We start from the raw sequence: 23,604 nt of genomic DNA, 5'->3' as shown, positions 1-23,604 counted from the left end.
CTGCCCGGCACTCAGGCCTCCAGCCCTCCTCTGCTTCCCTGCTGGCCAGCCCGGCCTCCCATTTGGTCACCTGTGGGGCCTGCCACCCCCCACCTCCCCCAGCGAGAGGCACGTGTTCAAGGTCGTCGTCAGTCAGAAAGCAGGCCCCATGGCTAGGGGTTCCTCTCATTACAGAGCTGAATCGCGGGCCTGAGGTGAACTGTTGGGGTCTGTCCTATCAACCAGGGTGTGAGTTTGGGCAAATCACCCGTCTTCTGGGCCTGTTTCCCATAAAGAGAAGCCTGGCTCAGATGAGCAGTTCTCAAACCTGAGTGTCTCAGCGACCGGGGGGCTTATCAAAACAGACGCCAGGCCCCAGCAAGTCCAGTTCTGATTCCCCGGCGTGGGGCCCGAGGACCTGCCTGTCTAAAATTTGCAGGCGAGGCTGAAGCTGTTGGTCTGGGGACCACACTTCGAGAACCACTGGGTTAGATGATTTCTTGAATAGTCTTGAAGTTCCAAAAAAGTGTATTCCAAAAAGAGACTAAAAGATTTAAAACGTCACTTAATGCCAAGAGTTTAAAAAAAACTGAACAGGAGAAAAAATGAAATTACTTCTGAATCTAAGACAAAAACCCTAAATGCAATTTCCCGACTCCATGTAAGCAGCTATCGAGCCTTTTCCCCAGGACGGAGCCCGTACCGCAGGAAAGACACCAGCGGGAGCAGATGGTTTTCCCTGCCCCCCGGAGTGGAGGGAGGGAGGTGCGGTCTGGGGGAGGACAGCTGGGTACCCACCCTGCGTGGTGAGCAGGACCTTCTCAGCGTTGTTGGGCAAGCCCAGCCAGGAGGGGGTCTGCGTGTCCGGGAGCAGCTCCACCCACTGCACGAACTCCTCTCGCCTGGAAAGGCAGCACGCTGTTAGTGCCACCAGTTACACGCGGGCCGGAAGCGCGCGGTGCCTCCCCTGTGGGTCCCGGGGGCGGACGCATACCTGATGCCGTCTGGCATTTGGATGTCTTTGTGCCCGTCGACCTTGCAGGCCAGCTTAAATTCACTGTCGAAACTCTTGGTGGTGAAGAGACGCTCCAGGAAAGTGTTGAGCAGGCGCTGGTCAAACTCATTGTCCACCCGGCCGCCGTAGATGGACTGGGCCATCAAGGTCTTGAGCGCCGCCCAGGGGATCTTGTCTGGAGAGATGTTCTGCCTTCCCTGGGGGGTGGGGGAGGCTGGTCACGCCCACGGCAGGCAGCCACCTGTACGCGAGTCCCCCCCTCACGGCACAGCCCACGCTTGCCTTGGCCGTGTCGTCCAGCCACGTGTCCACTGTGTCGCAGGCCGACCGCAGGTCAGACTCCCCGAATTCATACTTCTTCGACCACCCCAGGGGTGCGTATCGTAAGCGTTCTTGGATGATGGCATGGAACCAGGCCAGCAGGAAGTACAAGCGAGCACGCTCGTTGGGAGACTAGGTGGGGAAGTTAGCAAGGAGAGAATCACCAGAACGCAGCCCCCTTTCTATCTAAGAAAATAGTGCAGATCCTGTCGGAATCAAAGTCTTAAAAAGAGCTTTCCACGTACTAACGTTGGAACCACTGTGATCTTAGTAATTAACACGAATATTGTTGTTAGGAGAAAACTACGCCAATTTTTATATTAATAAAGGTGTACTCCCAGCTATGCTATGTAACCAGAAAATTACATAGAACAAGTTTCTAAAAATGGTAGAAAAGGTGGATTAAGGCACAAAAGGAAACAGCGCTTAAGAAACACAACCGACGCACCGCTCCTGCCACAACGCTCCCCTGCCCGCAAGCCGGGCCCCGGTCTCCTCTCGGCGCCCGGACGTCCGCGTGGCCGCTGCACCCAGCTCGACTCCGAGCCCGGTGCTCACCTTGCATATCCGAGACACGGGGATGCTGCTGAAGGTCCTCAGCATGTTGGCCTTCACGCCCGGCGGCGGCTCGAACACGAAGATGCGGCCCGCTCGGAGCAGGTTCACGGGCACCTGAGCAAGACACGGCACCCGTGACCGCGGTTCCCACGTGTGTTTCAGCTCACACACACGTGCACACGGACACAGGCGCCAAACCAGCGCCCCGCGTGCCGCCTCGCACCCCCGTGGCGCCCACCTTGGGGTTAATCTCCATGGTGAGGAAGAGCCTGAAGCAGGCGTGCGGCTGCAGGGAGTGCAGCTTCTTCTCCAGCTGCATCAGCCAGCCCGGAGCCAGGTGCACGTTCTTCAGCATCACCCACCTGCAGGCAGGGAGAAGCCGCGGCCACACCTCACCCTTCCGGCCCGAGTCCTTGGGCACTCGGGCCTTGTAAAGCAAAACCAAACAAGCCTACCTGCCCGACTTCACGGCTGTATTTATTGCCTTATCTGCTTGGTTAAAGCCTTCTGCCGAGCCTGGTACCAGAAAGCTTAGTGTCAGCACATGGACTTGGACTTCAACGCCCACCCACACTGAAGTCTGGGGTGCCCCCGTGGAACTGACCAAGCACCCTTACCAATGGCAATGGACGTGATCTGTGTGTTCTGCTCGGCTGCGAGGTCCTCCACGTGCCCGCTGGCATCGTAACCAGGCACAGAGCACATCAGGACAGGGGTGTTTGGCTTTACCTGCAGATCAGGAAGTCGGAATTGGGTGAGAGAGCATCCCACCCGACAGCGCACCTGTCGAGGGAGGAGAGCCCTGCGGAGGGGCTCGTGAAAACGGGCTGGGTTCAGAGTCCGCGGGGCCAGAGCGTACCTCTGTGTCCACGATGTGGGTCAGGTCGAGCGGCTGCTCCATGATGGACATGAAGGAATCCCCGAGGTTTGTGGAGACAAACATGTGAGCCATGGCCAGCAGGCGGTCGGGGCGGAAGGCCTGAATCAAGAGCAGCCGGTGGATGGCTTGCCCGATGGGAGCTGAAATGAGGCCGTGAGAAGGGCTGGAGGTTGGTGGCAGCACAGACTTTGAGATGTTCTCCCGCCTGGACTGCTCTTGCCACCAGCTCTCGCTCTGCAAACACTCATCGTCCGAGACTCAGCTCAAACACCCCAGACACCACGACGCCCGCTCTGTCCTCTCTGCCTGAGAACCGCCACCACCTCCACGCTGTCACTGAGCCCTCTGGGAAGAGCTGTGACAAGACCTACGCCTGGGTCTGTGGGTGATGAGCGGTAACTGATTCTAAATGGCTAACTACATCGTACCCATTTGTGGAGAACCCTGAAGATTCTCAGGAACGTCTAAGATCACAGACACCCTACAGCCCACGACTGAGCTGCAGCCACGCTGGACATCACCCTTTTCTTCCTCCCCATCGTGGGGCCTGTCTGGTCCAGAGCCTCGCATAACACGCTCGAAACCAGCCGGTTTCCCCCTGATGTTGGGCAAGGACCTTCTGATCTATTTCTCTTTTGGTCTTTAAGCATGAGTTGCAACAGGAATTGGGAGATTTTCGCTTTCTTACGCCTAAGCTGTCTCCTAAGTTTTAACACCGAAATACTTATCTCAGGAATCAATGGCTTTTTATCTTTGGGGAGCGTCCCTGCATTCAAGCAGCAAAGCCCAATTGTACACTCTGGTCCAGAACGAAAACAACGGGGGAGGCCTCGTGGGGCTTACTTGCAGGGCTTTCCTCGCTCCAGAGGTACGGCACCGTCTGCTCTGGGGAGCTGCTGTCCAGCCAGATGCCAAATTGCTGTGGGGGCAACAGCGGAAGTGAGGTTGGGACCAACGTGTCGATGTTTGACGTGAGAAAACACCGCACAACGTCCTGGGTGTTACACGACACGCGCGACTCCCTGGGAGTAAGGCCAGCTTCCCCCCCCCCACCGCCGGGAGCGTTCACAAGACACTTACCTCGTCTGCTTGAACCTTCGCAATCAGATCCCTAAACGCGGGCAGGCAGCTCAGCCGCACTGCCGCCTCGGCCTGCTCCACCGTCAGACCCTGGATCTTGGGCGTCGAGCCAGCGTTCAGGACGATCTCCTTCCCCCTCAGGAAGTGCTGGAATTCGGCATCGTAGGTGGGCTCCCTGGGAAGGGGGAACAGTCAGCTGGGGTCTCTCAGATTCACTTCTACTGTCACTAAAAGAGCAATAATGGCTTTAAGAAGAAAAAAAAGCTCATCCCATCAGAAAATGCTAGCAGGCAGGCTGCAAAATGATGATGTTCTCTGGTGGAAAGTGAGGCGGGGCAGCCGACTTACCCGATGGTGCCCTTCAGTTTGATTCTCGCCAGCAGCATGGCGAAGGTGATGTGGTCCTGGTGCAGCATGCCTCGAGCTACCCGGTTAAACGCCACCTGGAGCCAAATTCAGGAAGCACTGCCGATCCTGAAGAACTACTCCCGAGCCCCCCATTGCACACACGCGCGCACGCACGCACCCCGGGACAGCCGGGCATGCGTCGTACCTGGAAGAGGTCCTTGGTGATGATGGAGAGGCGCTGCGTGTGGTCGGTGACGCCCTTCAGGTTCGGGTTCTCGTACAGGACGTTGTGGTAGATGTCCAGGAAGAACTGCAGGGAGTACTGGTACAGGAAGTGTATCTGGAAGTGGCGAAGGCGGCTGTTAGCGCCTGTGCACGCGGGGCGGGAGCCCCCGGCTGGGCGCAGCCCCGCTCACCTGCTTCAGTGACTCCATGGTGAAGTAGATGCTGCTGCAGGCGGTGGACAGCGGCAGGTACTGCTGGGACACAGTCTCCACCTCCTGCATCACGATGTCCGTCTCCTCGACTTTCCTCGTCACCTCGGCGGCCTCTTTCTTGAGGTTCTCCAGGGTCGTTATGATCGTGTCATCATCCAAAATGCGCCCTTTCACCTCATTCAGAGCTTGTAGCAGAGACTTTTCTAGCTGACGTAAGCGCAGCTGAAATTCCCCTTAAATGATGAGAACACCCAGAGCTCACTACAGGACTTACGTTCTTTCCAAGGAGTGCTCTGTGATGCGTCCGACACAAGCCCAGCGCACCCTCGTCCTGTGAAAGTTCAGGCCCCCGACCTGCACCGAGAACTATGGATCCAGAGACATACCTTGGAGTTTAAGAAGATCGGAACGTTTTTCATCCACGTCAGGTCTTTCTGCCTTGAGAACTTCATTGAGACACTGGCTCTGCAGACTGCTACGGGTGACGGTGAAGTTGACGAAAGTAACCCGGGAACAGAGATCAGGTGGGAACTCGACCTGCCAAAAGGGGCGACAGACCAGGCAGCTTTGCTACACATCCGTGGCCTCACCTGACGCCGCCCCGTCTTCACGGAGGAGGGCCCCGTCCCTTACCGTGGGATCCCGGGTGGACAGGAAGATGACAAAGGATGGCGACAGGTCTATGTCCTGGTCACCGAGGGTGATCAGCACTCTTCCCCCTGTTCGCCGGACTTCACGGTTCAAAACTGGATTCAGAACTGGATCATAGCTCTCCACGTCCTACGTGTGTACATGTGAGGTGTCATTGACAGGGAGAGTTTTACAGTGTTTATTTCCACCCATATAACTGACTTCCTACTCCAGATAAATACATCTCCCCAGAAGCCACCCAGCTATTTAGACCATTAGGCACATGCGGCTACTGAAACAAAATTAAAAGTTCAGTTCCTTGTCACGCTGGCCCATGAAGAGCTCAACAGTGGGGCCGCCATGCAGTGCAGCACAAGCTAAAGAACGTTTCCGTCACTGTCCCGGTGGATGGTGACGATCTAGACCAACTAGAATTTTAAGTGCAAACACTGCTTCTGTTGGATTTTTTATAGATCTATCTCAGGGCTTTAGCTTTGCCTTTAAAAAATTTGTTTGGCCACGCCGCTCGGCTTGTGAGATCTTAGTTCCCCGACCAGATGTTGAACCCGGACCCTCGGCAGTGAAAGTGCGGAGTCCTAACCACTGGACCATCGGGTAATCCCGTAATCTTGCTTTCACACCAGATGACGTCTTGCAAAGCTCAAAAAGTAGCACGTATTATGTGATTCACATCAACTGCATTTGCAAAAACCTAAATGCAGCCCTAAAGGCCTTCCCCTGGGAAGCAGAGTCTGCAGAGCTGAGATGCACACGGACCTGGACCAGAAGGGGGTTGCCGAACCTCAGCGCACTCTCCAGGTTCTTCCTGAAGGCGTCGTCCAGGAAGCTGGTCCGTGTGATCTTGCGGTCCTTATACTCATTCATGATGAACTCTGTGGCCTGTCCTGAGGGGTCGATGATCAGTGGATACCTGAGGACGGGCCCCAGAGAAGTAGGTTAGAGGTCCACAGGAAGCAAAAGGACGTGGCAGGCAGAGCCCGACAAGATGACGGGAAGGCTGTCCCACACTCAGCTGTGGGTTCCAGGTTTATCAGCAGAGACCAACGTGACCTAAGGCTTAATACTAAAATCATCTTTTTGCATAACTTCTATGATGGGGAGGTAACTAAACCACAGACTCTGCTAAGAAGGGCTGTAGTTGAAGCTTCTTTTCTTTCTGGGACACACAGTGCTTCTCTAAGAAGTCCGAGCATACTGCACTAGGATGGCTGTTCTCTGTAGAATTTACTGCTGCCCCTCTCAGGGCCAACTCCTGCAGGGCAGGCATCAACGCCACTGCTGCTGCAGCCCCACGAGCTGACGGCTGGGAAGAGTTTACGCTGCCCAGGACCCTCTTCACTCAATGCTCACGATAACCCTACAAGATAGGTGTTATCCTCACGTCCATTTCACAAAGGAGGAAAAAGGGGCACAGAAAGGCGAACATCATTTGTCCAGGGTCACACAGCCGCTTAACAAAAAAATGTTAAAAACATGATACACACACGTGATTGTACAAAATTCAGGAGCTACGAAAGGGCAAGTGGTGAGAACCGCCCCTCCCCCTCCTCCCTGGTCACCGGTTTCTGGTCCATGTACACAAAGGAGGTTTATGTGTTTACAGACACACGTGTGTCCCCGGGGGAGCACACCACCCCACACTGTGGCCTGCCGGAAGCACCCTCACACGTGGGCTCTGGACGAAGGGCCAGGTCTGCAAGGGCCCCCCGCCTCCCACCGGGGGGACGCACGGTGACCTGTTCACTGGCCCCAACGAGGGGCGTCAGAGGCATTTCCGGGCCTCTGGTAGGACACACACTGTCCTGTGAATGTTCTGAGATGCATCATTCTTCACGAGTGCTGGGCTTTGGGAGACCCGGAAGCATGCATTTCCATGTAAGACAAATGCAGCCCCCCACACAGACCCCTCATAGATGCCACATTGGATGGACATTCCCGCCAGCGGCCCCTGGCGAGACCCCGCGCCACTTGTGAGACCTGAGGGTTGGCTCCTCTTTGTGCCCTGGGGACAGTGGCATACAGCAAGGGCTCAAAGGTTCCAAGATGTGCAGTTATGGTTAAACAGGACTCTGGGAATCAGTTTTTTGAAAGAGAAAGAAAACCCAGGGTGGCTGGGTTTGGGAGCTGCCACAGAGGAGGGGGTCAGTCCTTGAACTGCTCTGTGAGCCCCCCTGGGCTGCAGGCCCGTTCCTCCTCTTACTCTGGCCCCCTCCTTAAACCAAAATCAGGGAGCCACTTCCCTTAACTTTCTCTCTAGCTAAACACTTCCAATTCTTGTAATATTTTAAGAGACAGTCTGTTTTTTGTTTTTGTTTTTTGGCCACACTACATGGCTTGGGGGATCTTAGTTCCCCAACCAGGGATTGAACCCACACCCCTGGCAGTGAAAGCACCGAGTCCCAACCACTGGACTGCTGGGGAATTCCCGAGAGGGTCTGTTTTGATTTTCGCCCAATACACAGCCATGCCCATCAATTTCAAAAGGTTACATGAGGCTTCCCTGGTGGCGCAGTGGTTAAGAATCCACCTGCCAATGCAGGGGACACGGGTTCGAGCCCTGGTCCAGGAAGATCCCACATGCCACGGAGCAACTAAGCCCATGCGCCACAACTACTGAGCCTGCACTCTAAAGCCCGCGAGCCACAACTACTGAGCCAGCATGCCACAACTACTGAGGCCTGCGGGCCTAGAGCCCGTGCTCCTTAACAAGAGAAGCCACTGCAATGAGAAGCCCACGTGCCGCAACCAAGAGTAGCCCCCGCTCACCACAACTAGAGAAAGCCCGCGGGCAGCAACGAAGACCCCATGCAGCCAAAAATAAATAAATGTATTTTTTTTTTTTTTAAAAAAAAAAAGGTTACACGAGAACCACTCATTGTAGGACAGTTTGGACAGTCACAACGTAAGAAAAAGGGAACCGTGCACAGCCCACCATCAGAGGTGAGCACGTGGACCCTCCCAATGTCCTACTCACCTCTTCTAAAGGTGTGTTTTGAAAAAATATGAAAAGGGGAGCACGGCACACGAAGACTTCTAACCCATGCCCTTGCTGCGCACAAGCACTTACCTGTTGAAGCGCTTCAGCATGATGGCGTTCTCCGTGCACAGGTCGTCTGCAGGGAGGGAGCTGGCCTGCCAGCGGAGACGCTCGTCAGCGTTGGACAGATACTCCGTCCTCGCGATATCTGTGCGGAACTGAGAGGGACAGCAGTTACGGATCCTTCTCTTCAGGACGCAGACAGGCACGGCTTCCCAGTGGAGGTGGTGACAGCTTACTGACCCTCATTTTGGCTCCCACCTTTTTGAAATTCCCTGCGGACGGTTACCTGGATGTTGGCTTGCTGTAAGTGATGGGACCAGGTGGTAAACAAGTTCTGGCGCATCTGCTGGTCGAAGTAACCCGCATAAGCAATAAACGCAGCTGACAGGAGACAGTCCCCGGCGATGGTGGACATCTGGTTCTTGAAAGTTTCACTTGTTTTTTCCCATCGTTCCCGTTCAGCAGACAAGCTCTTCAGAAGAGCGGTGCTCCGGTTGACCTAAAAAGAAAACCAAACAGGCTTTATGCTGAAAAGCGCACATCTGTTCCTGCCCACGGTGGGCAGGGTCTGGGAGGGCTGGAGAGACAGGCACACTCATGGTTCGGATCCCGAAGGAGGTTGGGACCCAGATCACCCACAACTGAGGACGACACGAGCCTCAGAATGTGAGGGCATAAGATGAGTGTAGAGAATTAAGTGTCAGCCTTGAGACTTGTGTGTGAGCAGATATGCGGGCAGGAAGCAGGTGGAAGGAGCCTCCAGGGGAAGGTTGACCTGGAGGGAAGAGGCGCCAGAGGCGGGAGGCTAGAGCGCCCATTTTGAGGACCCAGAGGAATGGGGGCAAGAGCGACGGGGACCACAGCAGAAGGGACAAGCAGAGGGACGGGAGACCCTGACAAGGAGGCCCTCGGTGATGCCACTTCTGAAGCCCAAGGCGGGAGAATAAATGGGTTTGGAGCTGGCCGCGGGGGAGAGGGATTCCCCGGCTTCAGAGTGCCCGGCTGGCATCCACCTAACACCACTCAGTAAACGCACAGGAAACAGTCACCAGGACCCCCGTGGACGTGAAAGAGCTAATCCCCCGGGATGACCGCGGTCCATGCGGCCTGTGTTGTCTGTTACTCTCAGCGCTTCCCCCGGTGAGGCCAGCGAGCACGGCACGGTGAAGGACACCGAAAGGCAGCGTTTCAGGGGAGCGGCAGAAAGAGTGCGCTCGTGATGACCACCTTACTTTGGCTTCGACGGCAGCCAGGTCCGCTTTGATGGCCTGGGCCTCCGAGATGAGGACCGCGTACTCCTCCTTGTAGCGGGCGATGCTGGCCTCCAGCTCGCGGATCATCCGCTCCACCTCGTTGGCTTTCTGCTGGTTGTCCTTGGCGTCATCCTCCAGCTTCTGCAGCTCGTTGCGCAGGGGCTCCACTCGCTTTAACATGTCGGCGTAGTTAAGCTGCGGAGGGCAGATCGACTGTTTGCAAAAGGGACGGGACACAAGGCCCCCTCGCACAGGGGTTCCCAGCCAGGCTGATTACCTGTGCGATGGCCCACTTAACCATAGGCCCGCAGGCCAGGGAGGCCCGATTGACGATTTCGTAATTGTAACTAGGATTGGACATGTAGTTCTTCTTCATTTTCTCCCTTATGGCATCACTGCAAAAGAGGAATTGTATTTCTAAGCATGTGCAGGGCAAAAAGTAAAGAAGAATTTTTAGGGAATCAAAATGTAAAGACTAGAGCCAGCTCCCATCTGTTGCTCCAGTGACCACCAAGGATGAGCCAGCCCGACCCTGGTTCTCCGGTGACGAGGCCACTGCTGCTGAGGACTCTCACCTTCCCGCCCCTTCCCTGTTCCCCGACAGGAGACAAGCTCAGGGCCAGCTCTGTGCTCGTAGCCACTCGTGGGGATGGAACAGCATTTGGCTCACAGAGGTAAAGGGGTCAGGGAACTACTGTCAGGAATGGGGAGAGGAAATCTGACTAGTTTGAGTAGAAATGGCCTGGAAAGGTGTTTGTGCAACTGATGAGCTGACATGACCTTCTGTGTACGCTAAGCCAGAGACACGAGGCCACAGCAAACACGAGAACCTCATGCCACCAGAACAGTTTCCCCCACTGGGTGCCACCCACCTGATCTCCTCGGCAGAGAAGTTCACGATGGTGGGGATGAAGTTCTCCCTCATGATGATGGAGCGAATCTGCTTCCAGTCCGTCGTGCTCTCCCCGAGCAACAGGCAGATGGACTCGAGCGCCAGCTTCACGGCGGCAGGGGGGTTGGCCATGGACCGCACCTCCACCAGGTGCTGCTTCTTTATGGACTTCACAGCTGGGCGTGGCGGGAGCACAAGAGGGTGGGGTGGAAAAGACGCGGTGAGCAGGGGACCACAGCACAGCCAGACACTTTGACTCTCACCAGAAAAGGGACAAGTGCGCAGAAGATCCAAGTGAAGGTGGGATGTTCTGTCTTAAAACCCTCTGGAATAGCTGAAGTGGCCAAAGTAATGACAGATCTTACTGTAGTAAGCCTAAATCGCAACATTCTGTAAAAAGGATAGCATCTTTAAAATGTCTCACAAATCCTCATTAATTCCTTTACCTCTACGAAGATTTAAGTATTAAAAAAAAAAGCAAAATTGTTCATTTATTTTACACCAATTGAACAAAGACCTTTTCAGTCTGCCACAATTTAGAAGTTGTCTTTACCGGCTGGGGTGAAGATGTGGAATTAACAGTTCTAAAAAAAATGGCCAACACTTTCCATAAACTGAAATGCACATTTTCCTAACCTGAACTTTTATTAAAGCACTTTTTTAAAGTAATTCTTCGGCAGGTGAGAGCTAAATTAAATCCTCATCAAAGTACAACTCTCAGTGAAAATCTATGGTGCATTTTAATTCCTCTTGTGGTGTAATGTGAAAACTACAAGCAATGGGGTTATTTGAAGTAAGTTAAAGGCTGATGGGCAGGAAGGGGCCCAGGGTTAAGGCCACGCCTAGGTACCGGGCAGACTGCAGACTAAGACGGGACACCGGGTCACTGCGCTCCCTCCTGCAGCATTTCCCAGGTACATGGGGTGGAAAAAGAAGGATGGGGGACTGCTATCAATAATTAAATTAGTCATCGCTGGCCATGACTAGGACACTCTAATAATTATAAATAAGATAGAAACACTGCCTTCTTTACGATATTTCTGGATGAAATTCAAGCCAGAGATTTGCAAATAGCGTATTTATGAAATTATCACCAGATTTTAAAAAACGTACCGACAAAAGACTGATTTTGTCCATTTTCTCTTATGAAAAGGGCTTCACTATGGTGAAAGCAGACTAGCTTTACGGAAACTTTGCTTTAAGAGATGAAGATGGTCTTTAAGTATTTAGAAAAGGCTTCAGAGACTTGAGACTTATCAATGACGCTGTGGAAACGTACATAACCGGGACCTCTGGGGGAAGGCCATGCTGCCCCCTAATCTGTCCACCCTCCCCAGAGAGCCAGACCTCTGACAGCGTGCACACACCATTCTGGGCCTCGATGACGGCCGGCTCCACCTTGTCAAGGTCTTCCTTGACGCGCAGCTGTTTGTCTGCGATGACCTCCTGCTGCTTATGCAGCTGTTCCTGAATTTCCTGGCTCATGACCTAGAGAGGAAGGGCGGCTCGGCTCTGCGGTGAGCAGCGGTCAATTCGCTGAGTCCTAAAGTGGCACTCCTCATGCCGCCCGGGACAGACAGACAGACAGACACACACCCTGCCCCCACCACAGACCCGTTCAACCCTAAAACCCATCTCAGACTAAACTCCCCACTCCCTCATGAGACACGGAGAACGCCCGGCCCACACAGGCCGCGGTCCCCTAAACACAGAAGCACCTTCTTCTTCTCCGCCTCCTGCTGGTCCTTCACCATCTTCTTCAGCTTGTCGTTGGCCGCCGCGTTCTTCACCTCCAGCTCTTGGCTCTTGATCCTGAGGTCCCGACGCAGCTCTTCTACCTGAGGAACAAAACCACATCGGGGAAATGGAAAACACGCGGCAGTTACCTTCCAATTAAGAGGCCCTCCCCTAGCGCAGCCCCAGAAGACGCTGCTCAGGCCGCGACGTACCTGGTCAACCGTCTCTTTGATCTTCCTCAGCCCGACGTTCAGGTGCATCTGCTGCTCCTCCAGCTCGCTCCGCTTCTCGTGGAACAGGTCGGCGTAGTGATTGATGAAGTCTAGGTAGTGGCGAGGCGTGATGGCCATGGTTCTGCCTCCCCGCTTCGCTAGCCGAGCATTAGCCTTTTGGAAGAAAGTCAACTCTCTTCACTCTTCAGGACGCTCGTCCTCTGCGGTTTAACCTCAGAAGATAACTGTGGCGCTGGTGTGGCGCGACGGCACGGCCCCAGCCCACGGGAATCGCACCGCTCGAGACGGAGTCTAGCTCAGGCGCCCACGGGACCGCAAGGAGCCCTCACACCTCTGAGCTTCTCCTCCGACTTCTAGGGGTAGGGAAGGGCCAACAGGACTCCCACAGGCTCAGAGTGGTCTTCACAGAGCCTTCCAGAGGGGAGCAGACTGGACTCTTCTAACAAAAAGAGTCTAAAGGAGGGGCAGCAAACCACAGCCAGCCCGTCAAACCCTGCAGCGCAGCCTCTGCATGCGGAGCGTCAGCCCCACGGCCATGCTTGCTCATGGCAACGCTGTTCTCACGCCACAGTGGCAGAGCTGGGTAGCCGTGCAGGGGCCCAGCTGGCACCTGGCCCTTTCCAGAGAGAGTGCGTGACCCCTGCTCTGGGGGAAGAACACAGGCCTGGCCAGAGAGGCAGCGAGAGAAGCAAATGGAATCAGTGTGGGCATGGAAGGGGCCAGACGGCTCCGGAGCACACAGCCGGGCGACAGGCGGGGTGAGACGTCATTGACAGAGGTAGGAAAACAGGTGAGAAACGGGCATCCCTTTTGCGGGTGATGGTACAGCGTCAAATCCAAAGCACCTGGGGGTCTGCTTTTACATCGGTTTAGCTTTACGTTAGTACAGCAGTTAGTTTTGCTTTTCCCACGATCTCAAAACTGAACCCACACTCAGCCATAAAAAGAAACGAAACTGGGTTCTTTGTAGTGAGGTGGATGGACCTAGAGACTGTCATACAGAGTGAGGTTAAGTCAGAAAGAGAAAAACAAATACCATATCCTAACACATATGTATAGAATCTAAAAAAATATGGTTCTGAAGAACCTAGGGGCAGGACAGGAATAAAGACGCAGACGTAGAGAATGGACTTGAGGACACGGGGAGGGGGAAGGGTAAGCTGGGACGTAGTGAGAGAGTGGCATGGACATATATACACTAACAAATGTGAAATAGATAGCTAGTGGGAAGCAGCTGCATAGCACAGGGAGATCAGCTCGGTGCTTTGTGACCGCCTAGAGGGACGGGATAGGGAGGGTGGGAGGGAGACGCAAGAGGGAGGGGATATGGGGACATACGTATATGTATAGCTGATTCACTCTGTTGTACAGCAGAAACTAACACACCATTGTAAAGCAATCATACTCCAATCAAGATGTTAAAAAAACAAAAAACAAACCCCCCAAAAAACTGAACCCACCTGGTGCAGAGTCTGGTGAACGAACACGCAGCTGTTCACGATGGCTTCCCGGTGCGACGGCGGCTGCGGCAGCTTGTCGTACACGACCGGCATGTAATCGGGCACGACGTAATTCGGCTTCTCCAGGTCCATCTTACTAGTGAATTCTTTGCCGACCTGATACAGAGCTTCAGTGGACCAGTCCCCAAACCAGTTCAACACACACCTGAAAGAGATGCCCACATCTCAAAACAGCTCCCGAGAGCAGGGTCTGCCCCGCGGAAAGCAGAGCAGAGTGGGATCGGTGTACCTGTTGAACAGAGCGGGGGAGGTGGCCGCGCGGTCCTTGAGCCCCTCTGAGGATGGGTTCATGGTGAAGACGACGTGGAGGTTGCGGATGACCTGGCTGGTGAACCACTTGTACAGCTCCTCGTGCGAGTCCAGCATCAAGCCCTCCTTCTGGGCCCCCTCCTTACACTGGGTCATCAGGGTGGCATACTCATCTCCTTCGAAGAGGCCGGGAACCTAGGAAATAAAACGACACCATGGCTGGCCGGTCCTCGGAACCCGGCGCCACGTAACACGATGCGGCATGTCACTGATTACCTCTCCGTTGGCCAGAAGGGTATTCATCCGCTCCAGGAATCCAGAATCTAACACGTTGGACTCGTCCATTATAAAAGCTATCTTTTCGTTTTTACAGCCAGAACGTCTCAACACCGTGCGGAGATCCTCATCGAAGTCCTCCCCCGTGTACTTCCTGTGGACCTACAGAGGCGGGGCAGGTCAGCTCCTCTCTTGCTCAAGGAGCTGCGTGCATGAATAGGGGTTGACAGGCTGTGGCCAGACCCACCTTAATCTGGTACACGCTCAAACCGTTCATCCAGGCCACGAAACGGGACAAGGTGGTTTTGCCCGCTCCACTGACCCCGATCAGAAGCAGGTGGCCTTGAGGCTGACGGAATATTCTGAAACAGTATCAGAAAGAAGAAAGAGTCAGGCTTTTATGCTCCACTCCCCTTTTGACACTCAAGTCCTAAACCTTCTCAGGATTAGTCTACAATATTTGGAACGCGTTTTAACTTGAATTTGTACACTAAACATTCGTACAGCAATTGTTATTTGCCAGGTCTGGTGAGGTGGCAAAGATAAAAAAGACATGGCGCCGCCCCCGGACACCCTGATGACTCGAGGGAGACAAGCCGATTCTAGCAGGAGGGTGAAGGGCTGTAGTCGCAGCCGGTGGTAAGCTCCGCTCAGCAGAGCTGGACTAAGAAGCGGGAGTCGCTTGGCAGATGAAGGCAGGGGCGTGGGAGGCCCGTCAAGAGGACAGCACAAGGCCTGGCCTGACCCCCGCCCCCATCAAATCGAGAGCAGCTCGGGTGAGTGGTGAGGCTGCAGCAACAAAAAGCCCACCGGTCAATCCTGAGCACGTGGTCCAACACCTCATTAAACAGGACCAGAGGAACATCGAGCTCTTCTTCATAGAAGACTTTCAGCCTGGCTTTGACATAATCTCTTAACTCTTCTTGGTCTACTGGGATGTAATCCTGTAGGAAAAAAGGAAGATCCAATTACGAAGAAGAAATCATCTTAGTTTTTATAGCAAAGTGGATTATATTTCCATATACCAAGAAATTGTCAAAAAATGAGACGAAAGCAGGTATTTATAACATAGGAACAAAAATATCAGTAAACTAGGATGAGACATGGAAAGACATGGAAAATCTTTACAGAGAAAACTGAACTTCACTGAAAGACATCACAGAACATCTAAGTAAATGAAGAGCTACACCATGATCATGGAGAGAATAACACACAACTAAAAATGTCAGTTCCACCCAACTGACACACAGATTCAATGTAATCCCAGTCAAAATCTCAGTGGTGGAGGGTGGAAGTTGTTTTGGTGCAACTTGACAAGCCAATTCTAAATTTCATTTGGAAGGGGAAAAGCCCAAGACTGGAAAGATGACCCACCCCTTTAAGAACCAGGTGTTCTGGACAGGGACTGTCCTATCCGGTGGACTTAGAACTGTGATCAGGACCACGTGGTCTTAGCACAGGAAGCAGCAAATGGACCAATGGACAGGACAGAGCTCTGTAACAGACTCACGCGCACAGGGATACCCACGTGACAGTGCGACACTGCAGAGTCCCAGTGCTAGGACCATGGACATGCACAAAAGAAAAACTGAAAATGAACCCACAGCTCACCCCATACACAACTCAATTCAGATGGATTAAGGGTTTAAACGATATTCCATTACAAATGTTTGTTCTTCAAAAGATGCTATAAAGAGAGTGAAAAGACAAGCCACTGGGAGAAGATGGTGCTCATAAATGAAACAGGATTAGTATCTAGAGTCTAGAAATAAATAGGAAATTCTAGAAACACTCAGCAAATCTCTCTTGTTCTTCTTGCTTCTGTGCCTTTGCTCCTATCAGGCCCTGTTGCCTGCCATGCCCTTGCCGACACTCAGATGAAGGCCTATGGACACTTGCCTAAGCCCCTGTGTCAGGGTCAGCTCTCCCAAGGTGGGGCCATCCACCCTATGAGACGGAGCTCCTAAAGGAAGGCTGTCCTCATTCCTCAATCAGCATCGCCTACCGAAGGAAATGCACATCAAGACTGTCCCTTCCTACGATGTCGGATGTCGGCTCTCTTTTTCAGAGAAAATGGCAGCTCACAGCTATTCTGGAAATGTCACTCTGTTTAGTATCCTAGTATACGAAACATTTTCACACAAGTTATCCCTAACTGCCCTGATTTCACTGAAGTCCCATCTCCTGCTGGTTGGATCCACAGCTCTTGGAGCGGTCCTGGGATTCTCTGCCCTGAATTATCAACGGCTGCAAATACGTGGCCCATCATGCCTATAGCCGCAGCTTCCTTTATAGTGTGCTTCAAGGCAAAGACGTTTCTGACGAGAAGGTAATTCTAACTAGAAGGACAGGAGCAAAGAAAAGTATTCCTAACGTGATGTAGACGCATTACCTTTGACAACCAGTTGCTGTACAGGATGGGCCGGCTCATCGCCTTCTCCTTGTCTATGTTGGGGAAATGCTTCAGAGCAACCATATCAATATTTTCGTCGGTCCAGCGCCTCTCCTCATCTTCTACAAGTCTGTCGGAAGAGAAGACAGAGGCTGTGGTGAGAAAGCACCTGGTTTTGTGGGTGCTGTGGGCTACTCCAAGGGCTGGCATGAGTCTTCTACCAGAAATTTTCATTTTCTACAAATGGAAGAACCTAAGACTCTGAACTCGAGACGACTTAAGTAGTCCGAAACATAGATATTAAATACGAAAATCTTAAAAAACAAAACTCCTCTAAAAATGTTTAATTACATTGATTTACAAAATGAAAACTTCATTTTAGTTTCTAAGCTTGCTTACTATAAATGTTTCAAGTATCAAGGGGCATTATGGGAACAGAAATAGAGAACTACAAGGTGTACAGTTTTGGAAACACAAGGCTTACGGAGAAAACCACAGAGCAAGCAGGTGAGACTCTAACTGTCCCTATAGGTGTGGGAGGTACCTTCTGAGCAGCTGAATACATGATAACTTAGGCTACCAGGTGAAGGTCCAATGAGCATGTCACGTACTTACCGTAGCCAACCAGAATTCAGAAGCACAACTGCTATTGCGAAATTTCAGTCGTAAACAAAATTACATCTCTGGTATGTTAAGAAATGTACAAATGATACTGTAGCCCGATTATTTTTTTTAATTAAAGAAGGGAGAATGAAGGTAGCTCACGTAACATAAAAAGGACCGCCTTTTAAAGTGGTAGAGCCGCAATACGAGAGATAAAAGCTGGGCTGCCAGGGCTCGTGTGCCCCCGCTCTGCCTTGGTTAGCTCATCTCTCTCCCTGGCTCTCTGCAGGGCAGCTCTGTGGGAAATGAGAACTCCAAGGAGGCTGGCGTGGAACCCAGTCATCTACAACAACGCAATATTCCAAGACTCCTCGAAAGCATGGGTGAGAAAAGCTGCCTGAAGGCAAGAATAACTGGTCCAGACGTGTAAATACCAAAGGCTTAAGTATTTCTTAGTCTGGAGGGAACCACCTGCCTTGGGTTCTGCCAGGCAAGTAACTATTAACCAACTCCTACGACTACCCACACCTGAGGCCATGAGTGGTCAGAGGAGCTCGTCCTGCTGGGACCGTGTCCTCTACGGATGGGCCACCTCGGGCGACCTCACACGTAGCCCGGGCCCGAGGGGTCCTGCCCTCCTGCTCCTACTCTGCAGCCCCTCTTGCTCTGTTCCGAGTAACCTGTTCACGGGCAGAACATTTCCCCAAATAGTTTGCAACAGGAAATCGTGGTGCTGCACTAAATAGTAAATCAGTTAAGATCTGTTGTTTGTTAGAAGTTTAGAGTTAAAGCAACACAAGTCTAACTTTTTCTCACTAATCAAAAATGAGCCTAAAAGGCTATGAAGGACTGCAGTGCTGAGATACATAAAAGTAACCATATAAGAAAAATCAATAAAAATGACAGAGCAGGAACTAGGAAAACTAAGAATCTACTATAAGACAAAGATCGTACACAACTATTAACAAAGAATACAAGAAAAAGATTCTGATTTAAAAAGGTCAATAGGGACTTTCCTGGTGGTGCAGTGGTTAAGAATCCCCATGCCAGTGTACGGGACGTGGGTTCAAGCCCTGGTCCAGGAAGATCCCACATGCCACGGAGCAACTAAGCCCGTGCGCCACAACTACTGAGCCCTCGTGCCTAGAGTCCTTGCTCCGCAACAAGAGAAGCCACCACAGCGAGAAGCCCGCTCACCGCAACGAAGAGCAGCCCCCTGCTTGCCCAGACTGCGCACAGCAACGAAGACCCGACACAGCCAAAAATAAATGAATAATAATAAAAAAAGGTCAATAATTTTCAAGATGCCTTGAGAGAGAAAACGACTCAGCTTTTTACTGAGACGTACGATGTTCAAACCACAAAACCTTCCACAATCCAAGCTGACCACTACAGCCACTAGCAAGTCTCTCCCTTCAGTACTGGTCACTTAACTAGAAAAAGTCAAAACTTGCAGGACTTGAAATAAGTGGCCAACAGATAAAAAGAGAAAACTAAAGCCCCAGAGATACAGCTGCAAATCCTCTGATGAGAGCAAAGACTGAGGGTGAGGAAGGGGTGGTGGTTATGGAACTGCACCCCAGGCTGCTGTTAGAAGGCACTGAAATTCACCTGTGACCTCTGTGCCCTGACCTTGTGTGGGGCCCACCCGACAGTGAAAGAGGTGAGTTAAAGTGCCTTGCCCGAGGTTACCGGTAACCAGCAGGGCTGTGGGGGTCTCGTACATACAGGTGGCCGTGATCAACTCCCAGATGCAAGGCTGCCCTCGCCACCTCACTCCTGTCCATCACCAGCTCAGCCTGCCTCTGCCTCATGCAGACCCTAACCCGGGGGGTCGGAAGGGTCAACATCCTTGGTTTTACCTGTCCTGGAAGAGACGGAGGGCTTCATGTGCCCAAATCCGAATGAGGCCTTCCACAGGCAGAGTCTCCAGGGGTCTCAGTGCCTCGAAGATACCTCGCACCCACCGGGTCATTTCACGGGGTGAGTAGATATAGTGGGGCTGTGTGTCCTGAGTGAACCTCTCCTGCAGGAATCGAAAAGATGCAAGTTACGTGTAAATGTCCTAAGACACGGAAAGTAGTTAAAAAGTCAAATGCAGTATAACGTTTTTATATTAAGAATAAAGACTCTAGACCCTGGAATATTTGAGAATGAATTGGTAAATAATGTTGGGCCTACTGTTCAGTAGATCCAAGTTGCTCGCTTTATGTTGCAATTAATTAATTTAAAGATTTATACGTAAAAAAAAATAGGGCTGCCCTGGTGGCGCAGTGGTCGGGAGTCCGCCTGCCGACGCAGGGGACGCGGGTTCGTGCCCCGGTCCGGGAGGGTGCCGTGTGCCGCGGAGCGGCTGGGCCCGTGAGCCACGGCCGCTGGGCCTGCGCGTCCAGAGCCTGTGCTCCACAGCGGGAGAGGCCACAACAGTGAGAGGCCCGCGTACCGCAAAAAAAAAAAAAAAGAAAGAAAAAAAGATGGCTGTCTCAGTGGAAAGTGGCCCGCGTCCCAAAAAAAAAAAAAAAAAAAAAAAGAAAAAAAGATGGCTGTCTCAGTGGAAAGTCGGCAGTTCTCTTGCAAGGGCCCTTGTCAGAGGCTAATAAAGAAACGCAAGCCAAAACCATGAGAGCCACTTCTGCTCATCCGGTGGGCAAAGATCTTTTTTTTTTTTTTTTTAGCAGTGCCCCGCAGCACGTGGGATCTTAGCTCCCCAACCAGGGATCGAACCCGCGACCCCTGCATCTTTGGGATGGAGTCTTAACCACCGGACTGCCTGGGAAGTCCCAGTGGGCAAAGACCTTTTCAATAAATATTTTTTCAAGGCTGAAAGAGGCATTGTGGTGGAACTGTAACCGGTCCGGCCCCAACAGGTTTGGCCACATGCAGTCACCACAGACACTGCAGAAGAACAAGTACAGACAGGCACACGTTGGTGCTGTTAAAGCAGAAGTGGCCACATCCTTTTAGAAACGGCACGGCACGGTCTCCATTTCGTAAGGAGAATGAACACATGCACACGTGCCGGACGAGGACAGCAAGAACAAGAGGATATCCGCGGTGGCAGAACCGGCCGGAAGCATCAGCTGTTGAGACCCTGGAGCACGGCTCCCGGATCAGCCGGAGCTCCAAGTGAAGCTCAGCCTCTCAACAGAGCCTGTCGGTCACGACGGGGCAAAGACGCCGCTCACCTGGGACATGGTGTAGAATTCCACCATCGCCGCGGTGAGAGGCTCTGCGTACGTGCGCAGGGACGGGATGAGGCGCAGCATGGCCCGGTTGAAGGTGCCGTAGATCTGCGTCAGGGAGGCGGGTCCCGGGTAATCCACATACACCACAGGCACGTGACGCAGGAACCTGCACAAAGACAGCCCGGCTCAGCCTCGTATGGGGTGAGGGGCAGCATGCCTGGGAGGGCTGCCTCCCTGTCCCAGGCCGACCGGGGGCTTCCTGACCCGCCCCCACGGCTTCGCGCCACAGCTGACTGAGGTCTCACTCAAACTACTTGGGCCTGGGTCTGACACGTAACTGTAGATGCAAAAAACCGGAAAAGAACCGAGCAAAGGTGGGAGAATGATTTGGGCTTATTTCAGCCTCATCCTGGCCCTACAGGCAGGTCTGGGGCAGCTCACTTCTGCCCAGCAAGTCATCGCTTTCATTTTGAGTGTGTTCCCAGCACAGTGACATAACCTCAGAGGAACCCCATGACGAGCAGTATTTTGTTACCTTTTTATAATGACAACCACAGTTTCGTCAAGCTACATTTAAAGCAAACCCGGAACTGGTGTGTGTGAGATCAGGGAAGTCTACGGGGCTGTGTGTTACCTGTGAGAGAGGGGCTTCCTTCCAGGATCAGTGGGCGGGTTACAAGCCCCGACAAACTGGATCCTCTCCAGCTTCACCCAAGTTTGATCTGAGGTTCGGTAAAAGCCTCCGTGCTCCACCATCTGAGGGCAAGGGGGAGTGAGACACGTTAGGGGCAAATGTGAACAGGACACGTTGTGGAGGAGAGGGCACCTCGTGGACATAAACACACCTGTCTGATGAAGGATATGACCCTCTGCGTCCCGTATTTATCCATGTCTGGCAGGTTGATTTCATCACAGAACAACACCAGCCACTTCCCGAGCTGAACAGGGGCCAGGACGACCCCGTTTGGTGTGCGTCTGTACTCGCAGTAGTGGTCAAAAGTCTTCAGCAGGAGCTCTGGAGTAGTAGCGCTGGAGAAGTTAAGACCCACGACCTGGAGAAGGGAAGAAACAAGTGAGGTGTTGGAAGGCCGACCCCGTGCTTGAGCCCCAGGTCCGCTGCCCACTCCAGCCTCTTTACCTCCATGTCGGGCAGGGCCCGGAGGGCGCTGAAGAGCGTCATGGTCTTGCCAGACCCAGGAGGGCCGCACAAGACCAGCGGCTTGTGCTCGGCCAGCCAGGTGTACAAGAGGGCCTCGTGGCGGACGGTGTCCAGCGTTGGCACGACGACGTCAGGGGCGGCCACCTTGTGCGTCTCCACTTCAATCTGAGGCACCTTGGCCTGCCACGGCGACCATTCTCCGCTGATGGACACCTGCACACACAGGTGGGCACCGGTCACCCTGGGACCCATGTACCTGCTCACCTACAAGACTTGCTCACTTTCATGCAAGTCAGAACCTCCAAGTCAACCTGCATCCCTTGTGCCACAGAAACCCAAAAGGACAAAACCCTCCTACGAAAGAAAAGACGACGTCCAGTCGAGGCGCGCACTCACTTCGTAGTCGATGATGGGGATGTTGGGAGCAGCGGGCAGTGGCACCGTCGTGATCCTTCTGATGTATTCACCCAGCTCTGCTCTCATTTTCAGCCGACTGTCTCCAGACAAGGACCAAAGGATGGCGTAAACCAGATACCGCTATTGGAATAGGAAGTGGGTCCCGTTTTGAATGGAATTTCAACAATAAAGGAAAGACATTTACAACGATGTTACCCGGAAGCAGTGGCGCCCAGAGATGCTGCCGGCACCTCCCCCAGCACCTGGCCACAGCTGGACCCCTCCTGACCTGGATGTAGCGCTCCAGCTGCTCGATCTGCATGGGGAAGTCGGGGTGGTTGGCGCTGTACTGGGCCACGTTGCGGCAGGCCTGGTGCAGCATGGAGAAGAGCGAGCCCAGACAGCGCAGGCGCGTCAGGTCCATGATGTGCTCCAGCTTGAAGGCGTGCTCCAGGGCCTTGGTGACCAGGCCGTTGGACGTGAAGTACGGCTGCATGATCGTTGCTGCGTCCCTCTGGATCTACAGGAGGGAGTGAATGATGCTTAGCTACCATCTCAAAGAGCGGGGAGGTTTTCATCTCCTCTAACCTAGGCCCAGGAGAGGATCACGCAACCGTGAAAAGTAGTTTTATGGGTTGAAAAAATGAGGAATGAAGCTTCCACGACCACCCCTTTATTCCTTCATCTTGGTGGTTCTCAAAAAAAAAAAATCACGCTTCCTAGGAACACTGGTCTTCACCATCGAAATGCAAAAGGTCCACCTTTCATCAATTTGCAAAGAAAACTAAAGAATTCTTTAAATTTTCCGTGCGCGGCCACGCTTTTGCAGCAGCAACTGCACTGATTACGCAAACCTCCAGCGAGTGGCCGGCTTCAGCAGCGGAGCAGTGACCATCGTGAGAAGCACCCCGCCTTCCAGACGCTCAGGGTGGGACGCCCGGCCTCGCTCTGCGCAGCGGCCCAGCACCCTCAGATGCCAGCTGGCTGCACTCGGCGGAGCGGCGCTGGCCCGCGTACCTGCAGCATCGGGGAGGCGGCCTCCTCGCCCTCGTCCTCCTTGCCCTTGCGCCGGCGCTGGGCCTCGTCCTCCCCCTCGTCCAGGGGGATGCTGCGCAGCCTGGCCAGGAAGTTGTTGAATATCATGTCCGTGCTGAGCACGTCCTCGCTGAACCAGACCATGCCGCAGCGCGACACCGTGGCCAGGGTGGCGTACTTCAGGTCCTGCACTTCAAACATGATGCGCACCTTGAGGGAAGAGAACACCGGGCACAGTTAATGACGTGGGCTTGGTACAGACCCGGGTACTGAAATTACTTTACCTACGTGCCCACCGAAAGAGCAATTTAAATCCCATCTCACTGCACTTGGTTTAGAAGCAAGAAGTCTGTGGTTTGCCTCAT

General features: G+C 53.1%; 1 protein-coding gene across 2 annotated transcripts in view; it reads right to left on the bottom strand.

Annotated features, from left to right (window-relative positions):
* The window catches only part of DYNC1H1 (dynein cytoplasmic 1 heavy chain 1), a 65,668-nt gene that overhangs the window by 3,389 nt on the left and 38,675 nt on the right, over positions 1-23,604 (bottom strand). Inside the window, exons 35-72 of one of the 2 annotated variants that reach the window (XM_024757767.1) lie at positions 23,222-23,449; positions 22,494-22,724; positions 22,205-22,345; positions 21,788-22,021; positions 21,495-21,701; positions 21,284-21,405; positions 20,650-20,815; positions 19,327-19,490; positions 16,862-16,991; positions 15,280-15,413; positions 14,717-14,831; positions 14,470-14,631; positions 14,174-14,388; positions 13,885-14,089; positions 12,404-12,577; positions 12,173-12,292; positions 11,822-11,942; positions 10,435-10,630; positions 9,840-9,957; positions 9,542-9,757; positions 8,596-8,808; positions 8,337-8,464; positions 6,026-6,179; positions 5,252-5,398; positions 5,005-5,155; positions 4,598-4,851; positions 4,387-4,521; positions 4,182-4,276; positions 3,834-4,008; positions 3,597-3,672; positions 2,733-2,893; positions 2,491-2,602; positions 2,329-2,389; positions 2,112-2,235; positions 1,874-1,987; positions 1,277-1,447; positions 974-1,191; positions 778-881 (exon numbers count right to left, since the gene is read on the bottom strand). In XM_024757767.1, coding sequence (XP_024613535.1) covers positions 778-881; positions 974-1,191; positions 1,277-1,447; positions 1,874-1,987; positions 2,112-2,235; positions 2,329-2,389; positions 2,491-2,602; positions 2,733-2,893; positions 3,597-3,672; positions 3,834-4,008; positions 4,182-4,276; positions 4,387-4,521; positions 4,598-4,851; positions 5,005-5,155; positions 5,252-5,398; positions 6,026-6,179; positions 8,337-8,464; positions 8,596-8,808; positions 9,542-9,757; positions 9,840-9,957; positions 10,435-10,630; positions 11,822-11,942; positions 12,173-12,292; positions 12,404-12,577; positions 13,885-14,089; positions 14,174-14,388; positions 14,470-14,631; positions 14,717-14,831; positions 15,280-15,413; positions 16,862-16,991; positions 19,327-19,490; positions 20,650-20,815; positions 21,284-21,405; positions 21,495-21,701; positions 21,788-22,021; positions 22,205-22,345; positions 22,494-22,724; positions 23,222-23,449 — 5,992 coding nt within the window. Of the gene's footprint in view, positions 1-777; positions 882-973; positions 1,192-1,276; positions 1,448-1,873; positions 1,988-2,111; positions 2,236-2,328; positions 2,390-2,490; positions 2,603-2,732; positions 2,894-3,596; positions 3,673-3,833; positions 4,061-4,181; positions 4,277-4,386; positions 4,522-4,597; positions 4,852-5,004; positions 5,156-5,251; positions 5,399-6,025; positions 6,180-8,336; positions 8,465-8,595; positions 8,809-9,541; positions 9,758-9,839; positions 9,958-10,434; positions 10,631-11,821; positions 11,943-12,172; positions 12,293-12,403; positions 12,578-13,884; positions 14,090-14,173; positions 14,389-14,469; positions 14,632-14,716; positions 14,832-15,279; positions 15,414-16,861; positions 16,992-19,326; positions 19,491-20,649; positions 20,816-21,283; positions 21,406-21,494; positions 21,702-21,787; positions 22,022-22,204; positions 22,346-22,493; positions 22,725-23,221; positions 23,450-23,604 lie in introns of those variants that run through there. The other variant, XR_003004907.1, reaches the window with a different exon arrangement.

Source organism: Neophocaena asiaeorientalis, unplaced genomic scaffold (genome assembly GCF_003031525.2).
Source record: "Neophocaena asiaeorientalis asiaeorientalis breed wild unplaced genomic scaffold, Neophocaena_asiaeorientalis_V1.1 scaffold476, whole genome shotgun sequence".
NCBI classification, from domain to species: Eukaryota; Metazoa; Chordata; class Mammalia; order Artiodactyla; family Phocoenidae; genus Neophocaena; species Neophocaena asiaeorientalis.
The sequence above is the reverse complement of the archived record's forward strand: the minus strand, read 5'-3'. Positions and strand labels throughout refer to the sequence as shown.